The 12,247-nt window shown below is 43.0% G+C and overlaps 1 protein-coding gene across 3 annotated transcripts in view; it reads right to left on the reverse strand.

The window, feature by feature from the left end:
* Window positions 1-12,247, reverse strand: part of grid2 (glutamate receptor, ionotropic, delta 2) — a 494,495-nt gene that overhangs the window by 405,977 nt on the left and 76,271 nt on the right. For all 3 annotated transcript variants that reach the window (XM_030416162.1, XM_030416164.1, XM_030416165.1), the window contains exon 2: window positions 3,379-3,534. In XM_030416162.1, the coding sequence (XP_030272022.1) occupies window positions 3,379-3,534 (156 nt within the window). The remainder of the gene's footprint in view (window positions 1-3,378; window positions 3,535-12,247) is intronic.

Consider the following 12,247-nt stretch of genomic DNA (forward strand, 5'->3'; position numbering starts at 1 on the left):
CCTGGCAACTCCGAGTTGTAGCTGTGTCTATATTTATGAACGTGATGTATGAGATTGCTGGAAAAGAATGTGCACGCTCAGCAAAAAAAAAAAAAAAAAGAAGCATTCCACGAACCAAAAAAGCAAAGTTTAAAACGGGAAGTTACAGAATTATCCTGTCGACAAAAATGTAAGACAGGATACAAAAAAATAAGAGACGGAGAAAGACACGCTGCAGGATTCAGGAACGTGCTGTGGGCTCGGTGCGCCCCGGTCAAAGAGCGAGCGCTCAAAACGCTGCCGCCCGCTGCGCTGTCACATCACTCTTGCCTCACTGTCATTATTTCACACAATGCCGATATTCTAAACAAGACACTTGAGATGCAAGCTGCTCACTGTCCTCACAGTAAAAAGGAAAAAAAAAAACGAAAGCAAGAGACAACACAGACATTAAGCATGTGTATGTGCACACAGAGCCCAGATAATAGAACTACTCAGGTTCTGGACTTCAAAGGATTACAGCCCGGCGACCAAACAACACGATGGAGCCCTTCAAAAAGCTCCTTGAGGTGCACGCACCCACATGCAGTCCATCTACACGAGGTCCTCTGAGCTAATCTCTGAGAAAAAAACACAACCCCCATTGTTTGTGAAAGGTGCACAGGCTGATTCCTGTTCGAGTGAAATGCAAAGAAAATGTATTCTCTCTCCTCTCTCCTTAACTCATTCATGTAGTGTGTCTTTGTGCACATGCGCCGGTGAGTCAGTGTTTATTTCAGCGCGTGCACAGGTGTTGATAATGGGGCCTTTGTATTTGATAATCAGTTAATTAAATCATTGGAGGGATAATTTTTCATGTTTCATGTGCCTCTTTAAATCCACTGGTTTTGGTTAATCTGAAGTCAATAAGATATTGCTGAGAACGGCATATGATAAGTGTCAAGTAATAGAGTGCAAACATTTTTTTTTAGAGAATAAGACTTTTGCTAAATAAATCAAATATTAGTTGTTATGAGAGTAAAGCTGTAGTACGTGTCTGGTTAATTAAATCTGGCGCTGAATCATCATTCACGGCCAAACACAAGACGTGTTTGATTCGTCCACAGTCGTCAAGAACGGATCCATAGAATAACGTCAACATGCTGATTGGCAAGTTGCTTTTTGGCGTTAGAGTTGTCACTGTGTGAAATGTCATCATTTTAAAGGAATTAAACGAAAAGCCAGTGAACAATGAGCAGCTGTATCACACCAGTAAGTAAGTGCTGGGTCTGCCTCATCTAATTCCCCTCTGTATTTTGGTTAATTCCCTTTTTATTCCGAGTGAATTTGCTGGATGATGCAAAAAAAAGGCGGCCATCATTTTAAAAAATCTCACACACGTGCATATTCGGGTAATTTTAGGTGAGTTTATCATACCATTCTATTTTGTGCCAGCGTGCTAGCTGCGTTATTACCTTTCAATGTATGATTTGCAGTCTTTACAGATAAAAACTGAGTGTGCTACTGAAGCTGACTGACTATCAGATAGACAGTTCTTTCAATTTATTGTTCGCTGTGTTTAAATGTGTGAGAAGAACTTAAGTAATTGCACTGCCGATCAATGGACTTGTTATCGTCTTTGAAACTTCACTAAGAGTGTAATGCCTTCTTCTCAAACAGACCCCATGATAAATGTGTCCAACATTCATTCTGAATACCACACTATTACTCCTAATACAAATGATTATGAGTTGGGGGAAGCGGCGTATGTAGTATTTATTTATTTTTTGCCCATGTTGCTGTTGTTGTTGCGGCTGCTGTGTGTGTGTGTGTGTGTTTATGCCAGCCCTGCGGTTATGTAACCAGATCACTGTAGTGCCACGGTACCACCCACACACTCATCCCTATCTATCTGCCTATTTTCAATAACATTCCCATGTTATCAGAACACCAGCGGTGCCACGTTTAACCTGCACACAAACAGCAGTGTTGATCCACACAGCTCAACAGTTGTGTAGAGAGCGAACAAGCCAACTAATAAATCTGCAACAACCAATAACACTTAACGTCTCCTTTGTTTTGTGATGCTGTGAAGTAATCAGATAAAAATATGTTTCAGTATTTTCAATGGGGCTGCTTTGAAAAGACTTTTTTTTAAATCTTTGTTTATAAGATGTTGGAATAACCTTCGACAGCAGACCTACATTAAAACCAAACAGCATCATTTGCAGTTGCATTTTTATTTAAAAATGTATCAAGTTAATGTATTCACCATCCTGTTTATGTGAATGAACAACAAATCAACTAAAGTATTAAAAGGCTCTTGCACTGCTGACCTCGTTTATATTATATGTGCAATGAAACTGATTTTCTGTGTATACACCTGAGGGTCTTTTGGTGAAATAACCTGATTACTGCAGAAGAACTAGAGCCTTGACCTATAAAGTTTTGTTACACGAGGTTCTGTCAAATTAAATGCTCGATTTAGAATCCAGCCTGTTGGCTTTGGTCGTGAATCAGTGGCCCCATTACATAACTTCTTGACGGGCAGGCATGGATATCCAAATCTGTGTACACATGGATGGAAATGAGTTGTGTAGCCTAGTGTCTCCACTATTTGACTACCATGTATCAACAATCCAGAGTCAATTTCTTGTCCAAACTGCATTTGCATGAAATAAACTGGCTGTCATGGTCAGAACAAGCCAAATCAAAAGGGAAGAGGAGTTAAATAAAACACAGCCTCGTCCTCAGCTGACAGCGTGACGCAGGTCAACTCGGAGGACATGCAAGCCATGCATGAAAACCAAGGGGACATTAAAGACAGAGGCTGATTATGTGCCAACTTTTGATGCTGTTTGTGATGCATGAATTCATTTCCTGTGCCTCACTGGTCTCAGTTCATACACTGAAGGGGTCAACAAAAAAAGACAGAACTGAAAGAGAGCCACTGAGAGTGAAGTTTGACATTCAGATCAAGATTTCCCTTGGATGTCTTCCTTATTATACACAGTTGCATGTCTTAAAAAAAAATTCTGGTGTAGCAGTTTGCTTTTTCATTTTTTTCTTGGTAAACAAACTGTTCAGGAACTGCAGGGATGGCTAACAGCTCCCAGAGCTAAGCTTATACAAGATTTGAACCATAAAACCAAAAAAAAAAACATCATGAATATTAGAAACTGTGAAGGGATCAATGTTAAAAACAAGTCTTTTTCATTTCAGTCTGAACCAGAAAAGTCGTGCTGCAAAAATGAAACCTGCCCAGAAGCAAATCGATGCCCTCCTTTGAATATGATTTCATACCAAATCACAAAAGGAACGGCAGAAATTTAACTTGGGAAATGATGCACCAGTTAGGCCCTGTTGCTCCCAGGCACGCACGCTAACTACCAAGACAATGTAGTGTTGTTGTCATCCTACCTTCTTGCACAGCCTGGAAGGGGTTGTTCCCATCGACGAACTCCACAGAGATGGTGATCTTCTCCGTCTCCAGGATCTCATTGTTCAAATTGAGATCTGCCACGGCAAGGCGAAACACCTCGTCGTCCTTCCGTGCCGCCTCGTCAAAGATGGCGCCTGTTGACAAGGAAGGAGACAGTAAGGAAAAGCGGAAATCGTTAATCCTTATTGATACCAAAGGTTACAAGACGAATAATGACGTTTCAGTCAACATTTATCCCATGTAACACTTATATAATTACAACAAATTTCCAATGACCATCCAAACACAAACACCTGGCAAATATAAGATGATCACTTGATTTTTCTGGACACGAGAACAGCCGCCAGAAATCCGCTTTGAACAGCTGACAGGCTTGTGGTGGGTTGCGGGTTGCGGAGGGCAGCAACAGATACACAAAAGACAGCTGAATTTCCTGCCACATTTGGAGAGACCTCTGTTCTGTTATTATTTGCTCGTGTTGACCATCCATCCAGTCCCTGAACTGGGACCCAGCTTGAGGAAGACGGGGTATAAGGGGGGGGAGGAGGGTCGACATGAATGTTCATTCTAAGGTCAAACGCTGCCCAAGGGCACACTGAGTCAGCCAAAATGGTTGCTGCACAAAGGGAAGCAGGGGAAGCAACGGACTGGTGAGTGCCAGTATCTGTAGTGGCAGATAAAGTTCCCACAAGACAAAGCTAAATTAGTCATAAAGAAATAAATGTCAACCTGCAGCGTCGTCCGAGACAGACAAATGAGGCAACACGCGGCGTTGACTGGCTGGTAGAGATTTGGTCTCCGCTTTGGTCTGTTACACACAATTAACCATGTGTTATCTATTTCTCTCTTTCTTCTCTTTTAGCCTCTCATTTCAACCCGGTTTATCCCCTGAATCCATTGGGCTACTAATTGTGTAAGCCAACGCAGTGAAGCACTGCTAACTGTATTTCACTGACCAGAAAATAAGCCTCGTATTGTATGGTGCGCTTGTGTGCGTGCCCGCATGCATGTGTTTCTGTGTGTGCTTTAAGGAGACAGGTTTCAAATTTCATTAATAACCAGGCCCACTAAATTGGCTGAGAGCTGTTTTGTACCACATCGAGACCGTTACTGTATTTTGGTCTGGTATAGTTCAATGAGTGGAGTCTGGATCTACCACTGCAAAGGGTTATGGTCCGGTTCCAAAAGAGGCTCAAATTATGAGAAAAATATGCTGTCTTGGTGGTTCAAAGTGAAGTACTTTGGATTCAACCGAGCTGAAAAAGAGTATGTATCACTCTAATGTGATTAGATTGATATTCTCTTTCCAGGGATATGTCTGAGAAATACACTTTTTCTGCCTAATTAGATTAAAAAATGTGCAGCTTGTGCCCTGTGCTGTAGTTAAAAAGTCCGAATGATAAATTTAACAGACTCAGAAGTGTTTTTGTGGAGTGCATTCATCTTAAAACCCTGAGTCGTACTTCCCCTCCCCCGTTTTTCAAATGACCTGTTGATCATACGCAACTTCTGAAGGACAATTCATTTCGACACGCCAACTTTTTACACACCAACTTCAAAACCAGGACAGCTGAGAACACCAGAAAGGCCTCATTAAGAATGCATCTTTCAATCATTTGATCCATCAGAATTTGGCAACTGTAAACACCCCTCCCACTGTTGTTCTTTTTAATCATGCAGTATAGATGAGGTGAGACAAACAGGCCTGGACAGAGCGATAAAGAGTGAAACACAAAGACTCATTAAGTATTCCATTAGAGATAAATTATGAATGGGATTCCGAATCAGCTCGGAGATGACACTGCTGGGGAGGGATTTGCACACATTTTAAAACCGGCTCTGCACCGCTGGAGGACAACATTAGGTTGGTTGCGGGTGTCTAGAGGACGAACGTGTGAGCAGATGAGAGGAGGGCTGTATAGGCGGCTTTAAATTGACGCGTCAGAGGGAAGTCAGACAACAGCTGAAATGTTTTTTGCACTTTTCGAATCAAAAAAAGCATTATCATGGAACTTAGCACATGTAAAATGTATGTTTATACACTGAACTTTACCCACCGACAATGTGTTTTTTGGGTTAAAGGGAGGACATTCAAATAAAGCAATATCTGCCTTATTCCAGCGGCTTATCAATGATTTCATTTCTTTCATGACTGCTTAACCACCTATTATTTCTTCTCCATCGGTCTGTTTGACAGCACCTGCGCCGTGATTCATCAGCTTCCTGTATGCATTAAAAAAAAAAACACGAACTCTTTAATCGAGGCTCATCATCCAAGAGTGTTGTTAAAATCCTTTCATCCTTTTAAGTATGAACAAAAAAAGGTTTCTGTCATTTAAACATGAATCACGTTGGAAATGTGCGTTTTTGTGCCTCTGCCGATGTGCGTCGGGTGTGGCCACGTGGGCAGATATTCTCAATGTGTGTTTACGCATGCACGTATTATGGAAAAAGTGATTCATATTTGAATGTGTGTGGGAGGGAAAAGTGGGGAAAGGAGGACGGCTGAACGGCGGCTGTTATTTTATCCAACATCGCTTCAAAAATGATTTACAAACCCGGTGACGTGCACGGACCAGCGCGTACGCACACAACACACAGGATCCCGGTTCTTCCGCCTTTCCAGTAATGTGATTGTGAGCGCAAAGGCAAACGTCACCACATAAATCAACAGGAAGTAAAAAGCACTGAATCTTGCTTTACACAGACGGCCCAAGGGCGGGTAACACAGACAGACACACACAGACACACACACACACACACACACACACACATCCATTGGTGTGGGCAGCAGCGCTTACCCACCAACGTCCATCCAAATGATCCCTTCCATGACAACGGCATCAACAACAACAGCAGCAGTCAATTTGAGACGGACGCAGCATCCGAAAGTAGAGACCCCCCAAATTGTTTGGTCGAGAGGTATTGATCAAATGTCTGCCAATGGTCAAGTGTTCGGTATTAATTTCCTCGGGTGTTTACACTGATAGAGAGGCAATAAATAACTTGTTTGTCTTCTCACTGCCAAATCACCTCCTGGGTTGGATGAAGGATGCTGGAGGTAAAAGGAAAAAAATGGGGAGGGGAGCGTGTTGTCACCGTGAGGAACAAAAATGATAAATCTGGGAATTTTCTTCAACAGTCTTTCATTTTACGTCTAGAAAATATCAGCTTTGAGTTGTTGTCTACCTCTTTATTTATAGTGTCTAATTTTTGTGTCAAAGTAATTGATTATCTGCCTACCAACACAGACTGATGGAGACATTATGCAGAGGAAGATGCATCTACATAAAATCGCTTCAGCACTTTCTCCTTGTGATTTCTAAATTGCTAAATACACAACATTATCCAGCACACAGCCCCTTTGATTTCCAATGAAAAGGCGCCGAACCGCTTTCAAAAACAGGCAAGCAACATGGTTGAAGAAGACTCGTGAATGATGACAGGATGATGATGGGGTAATGAATCAATATGTGGTCAAGCAGGTCTTCCCGGTTCCTTCGTATCAGCTTTATTCTCATGATGGTACACTGAGCCATGCACTCTTACTTATTAGTCTGCAGTATTTCCCCAAGGATGTTCTTTTTGTACTTTTGCGCTGTCCGGCTGGCAGCAGAGGGGCTCTAAGTACATAAGGTACATATGAGGTGTGATGAGCCAGTCCTTTTAAACTCACCTGAAAATTTCAATCTGCACAGGTGAAAAATCAAATATTACCTTTGGAGGGGACAACTACATGAAATTTTCTCAAGAGCAACTTGAAAAGGACACCAAATGTAGTGGTGTAACTCAGACACTCCAGCAGTCTGCGTGATGAATAGGACTATATTAGTGTTTACAGTGATATACTATATAAATCATATTTTTCCAGGATGGGGGAGCGTCAGGATGCCGGAATGAGGAAAAGCAGCTTGATCATGTGGAATACATACTGTTTTTATATCAACATGCATCAACCAGATGTTGTTTATTTCACAGATTAGTGTTTACTTGCATTTTCCCAACAAATACTGCGCTTTCTGTTACTGTGTGATGCTCACGTGAGGCAACATTATTCTGTTGGAATGATCCTGATTCTGTGCTCAGCATCGCCTGCTTCAGGCGTTCACAATTACTCAACGTGGTTGAGCCGACATAATCGGGTACACGTTAAACATTTCCCTTTCATGTTACACACCTGAAATTTTAGTAAAATGTCATGGCCACATCATTTCTTTGTCATGCGATGTGTTCAGGCGATCACGTTTGTGGCTCAAGAACAGCAGCTGGTTACCATGAAGATGACTGACACCTCTCACCAAACCATTAATGAAAAAGGCTCAGGGCTTAGTAGTCTACAGCCACAGCTCAGTGAGGCTGTTAAGGCACAGTAGTGCATTAAGCATAATGCTTACATGCGCAGAATGACAATGCTAACCTGCTAATGCTGAAGGTTGATGTTTAAGATGTTCATCGTCATGTTTTTTGTTTGTTTTTTGTGTAACATCAAATAAAAATGAGCATATTTTTACAAAAATCCCAAAAGTTTATGTCAAACATTAAATATATTGTTGTTTTTTTATAAATATATATATGGAAATGACCAATGTAAAAAAGCAATTAGGGTTTATCCTGAGAACCACGAAAACCTGTCAACCAAAATCCATGACAATCAATTTTAAAGCGTTCCAGACGGACATATTTTCAGACAATGGCCGACCATGGATGGCTAAAACAGATCAGCCTGCCTCCCTTTTTTTTTGTTTCTTCTTTCGACTTGAATAGTATTCATCGGTTTCAACCCAGTTGGCCTGGTGGCGGAGAAATGGCTATAATAATTTTAATCTCAACATTTTAAAGAGGGAATGATTCATCCAGCTCAGCCATCAGAGTCACCATATAAAATCAGATAATGGCATTCAGGCAGACAAAAGCACATTGTTGAACACAGAAAACACGGCTCAATTTCCTTATTAAATGAACAAATTAGGAAGGCACATCATCCAACGCAGAGTTATTATGTTCCCACACTCTATAAAGACCCGGTAATTAAGCCAGCTCCTTCTCGTGATAATCATTCAGCACGAGTGAGGGAGGGATTGTTCAGAATGATTTCACGTTGAAGGAGGAAAGACGAGGTTCTCTCTGTTTGACTGTTTTTGAGGTAAAACAAGTCGTGAGCTCTGCCAAATCCCTCTCCGCCTGACTCCGTCTCTACACCTGCCTGCTGGCTCATTCGCAAAAGCTCTCCTCTATTTGTTACGATCCCCTGCTCCACCCCTTCGCTCTCCATATCTGCGCATTTATCTGTCTGCCTCTCTCCTTCACAGAAGATGACTCTAAGCAGGGGTCGGAAGATGCCTGAAAAGAAAACCCACTGTGGGGGATCCGGTCCTCCTGTCTGTCACACAGGCTCACACACCTGTTGTTGAGGTTGCAGCTGATGACACTAATGTGACAGCAACACTGACAGGCTGACAAGGATAATGACTATCGAGGGACACACACACACACACACACACACGCACACACCCACACACACACACGGGTGATATACAGCTGATTCATGGCAAGGCTGGACCGGTGTAACCGTCCCAATGTGATGATGAAAGCAAGGTGGCGGGAGCGGTGCTGAGTGATGATGGTGATGAACTGGGGAGGTTATCGTCCTGTGGTGTCAAATGTCCACAAGCGCACACACACACACACACACACACACACACACACACACACACACAAACACAGGCGAGAACGCACAAAGACTGTTATTTACAGCATCGATGTGAGAGCTGAAGGGGAGTGCGTTTTGACACTTGGGAGGGCAGTGTAGAATTAATGTGTGTGTGTGTGTGTGTGTGTGTGTGTGTGTGTGTGTGTGTCTGTGTCTGTGTGAGAGGAGGAGGACAAAGTATTAATGGTAACCGGGGAGCAGAGCAAGCCAGTGGCGTATGATGGGGACAGATATGAAAACAGATCCCATATTTATCATGAAGACCTACACACAGAATGTTTGCACATTTTTCCAGGCATGGAGAGCAAACATAATGTGTTGTTTATCTGTGTATGTGTGTCAATATGATATAGTAGGTCAGCAGGAGAATCTCGTTTACTTACGGGACATTATTGTAGCAGGAACGATACTATAGGAGATAAAACCCGACATACTGAATCATCCTTGACAACCTTTGTCCGTCGTGTTTCAGATTTGAACGCATGTCAACAATTTATTTGCTTGCAATCAGTCTATTTTGCGAATATGTCGTCAGACATGTGGGGCTTCAACTGGCAAGCCACTGGAAACCAATTCTCCACAGGTCAGATTCCTTATCACCTTGTTTACAGGGCTTTACGCACAGCTTTCTGTGATTGAGCATGCTTGAAATGTGTTTAAAGGTGTATGTGTGTGTGCGGATACCGTATTGCCGGATGAAGGAGGCATGCCTGGAGCGTGTTCATCCCCCTGTGTATAAAATCTCCCAGGTGACCCCGACTTGTGCGAGAACAACCTCTCTCATTCTCCCACCATTATTTTAACCCCCCTCCCCGTCGCTTCTTTCATTATAGTTGTGTAAATTAATTTGCTCCATCGTCAAGGAGGCGTGCAGCCGGGGAGAATTTGTAGTCATAGTTCAGCAGCGCCCCGGTCCTTTGCCACACTGTCACACAGAGCTGTTGCCAAGGTCGAGGCTGACTCTGCCATGTCTCCCTCCCTGCATTACCTTTCCCTCTCTGACAGTGTGCAGAGAGAACTCAGCCTGACTGTTTCCCTCCTTGCCCGCTGTCAATATCCAGGGCTTTGCTTCTTCTTCCCACACAGATGAACATACTTTGAGTAGGTGGAGGATTTGTTTTGTGTCTCCATTCATTAGCCAACGAGCTGAACATAATTTGGAAATAACCAATTCATCTAAGGAACGTTTAGATCCGGTCCCCAAGTGCGCAGCTGACAAAGTAAAGGGCGGCCGATTGACAACGCCGTTTTTCTTTTTCGTGTTTCCCTTCATGTCGGCTCTTGGCCGGTTTTGGCCGCGTCCAGCTCATTTGCAAACCAAAGCTGACTCAGCTCTGCTCCCCGGCCTGCCATCTTAAAACAGTGGAGCCGGTGGCTGTGGGCCAGATTTTAGAGTATATCTAAGCTGAGCCAAAGTATAAGTAAATGATAATTAGGGTGATAGCAATGTACCTTCTAAATGGCCTGAGTTGTATATTCAGTGTACCTGTGGATACCCTTGACAGCGTAGGAAAATGAATGCAGCATTTTTGCCGCTGCTCTAAATTCTCCTTCATATCAACACGTTGTGTAAGAAAAATTGAAGGTTGCTCCGCAGCTTTGACTGGTCGAGCAGTCCGCCTGTCTTTGTAAACTTCCTTCCTCCCTTAATCTCATTCCTCCTACATTCCACCACGGCTCTCACTTTTAACCTTTTTCTGACTGATTTCTTTCTCCATCCGTCTCCTCTGTTCCTCCTTTTAATATAACACCACACCTAATTCTCTTTGGTCTGCTGTTCTGCTTTATAGTTCCATTCCACTTATGCCTTTACCCATTTCCCTTTATCTCCTCATTTATCTCCACCTCTTTCCCGTTTTGCTCCTTAATTCTTCCCGACCACCCTGCGCTCTCTCTCCCCCCTTTTGTACATCCCCCTCTGCGAGCTTTCATCTCCCTCAGCACCGCTCTGCTCTCCCTCTGCTCTCTGGCCCCTCATCCTCGCCAGCTCCTCGATCAATGTGACGCCCCCCCGTGACATTTAATCCAGGTAAACCTGCCCGTGTATGGAGGGCTGATTTAAGAATGATTTGACATTGCTTTAAAAGCCATTGTGTTTTCTGATTTTTTTTTTACAGCATTAGGGAAAACACATATTGCCAACATGCTTTTCTAAAGCATAGCTTTTTGTATTGCTGTAGATCGCTGTTGCGTGGCAGAGTGGTTAAAAACCTTGATACACCTGAAGGCTGTTTCCTGTTGGTACATTAAAGTTACGCTGAGCACTCTGAACAGCAGGGTCAGGTGTTGAACTGCGATGCATTCATTGCCATATTATCAGGGAATAAAAGTGAAGAAAAAAAAAATAAGAATACTGACGTCGTGACTAGCACACTCAACAATATCAACCTGCAATTTCAGCTGCATAACCATGCAACTATGAGCACTTAACAGCTAAAAAGCCAAGGTGCTAATGTACACTGCGAGGTAATCGACAGGACTTAAGCGAGTTTAGCTAACATTTTACACGGTGTACAGTAACGTGAGCTTCACTGTGACAAAGATGGAACGTGTGTTTATAATTCAATAAAGCAGAGAGGGAGCTCAGGAAAAAAGAAATGCTATTTGAGACAGAGATAGCAACTGGGAAGCAAGTGAGAGAAGAGACTGGGCAGAAACAAATAAGGAAAGGGGAAGAGAGGGCAGAAAAAAAGAGGATGAATGTTCATTTCGTTAAAAATGCAAACACACCAAGCCATACGGGAAACTGCAAACTCAAATCTGCCTTTAAAAGCAAGGAGCCAGTCTTTTTAAGCACCTTGAGTCTTTAAGCTCACTCTCTTGATTAATGCCGAACATTTGGGAGGATTTTGCCTGAAGCGCCAGTAAGAGGCTCCGGATTCGTACACATCATAAATGTCATATTATATTTCAGGGAGGAATGGATTTTGGAGGATCCCCCCTTCCCTTGCCCTTCTTCCCCTCCTGCAAACTGAGTGTCTGCAGCATCTTCAGACTTTTAAATTCGTTCTGTGGTCCTCTTCAACCCCGCGCTATCAAATCCTATCCCCGTTTCCGCTCCTGATATTTATAACTCTAAAACTTCTGAACTCCCCTCCCCCTTTGTCTCTCTCTCTCTCTCCCTCTCCAGCTCTCTC

This window comes from Sparus aurata, chromosome 5 (assembly GCF_900880675.1).
Source record: "Sparus aurata chromosome 5, fSpaAur1.1, whole genome shotgun sequence".
Classification (NCBI taxonomy): domain Eukaryota; kingdom Metazoa; phylum Chordata; class Actinopteri; order Spariformes; family Sparidae; genus Sparus; species Sparus aurata.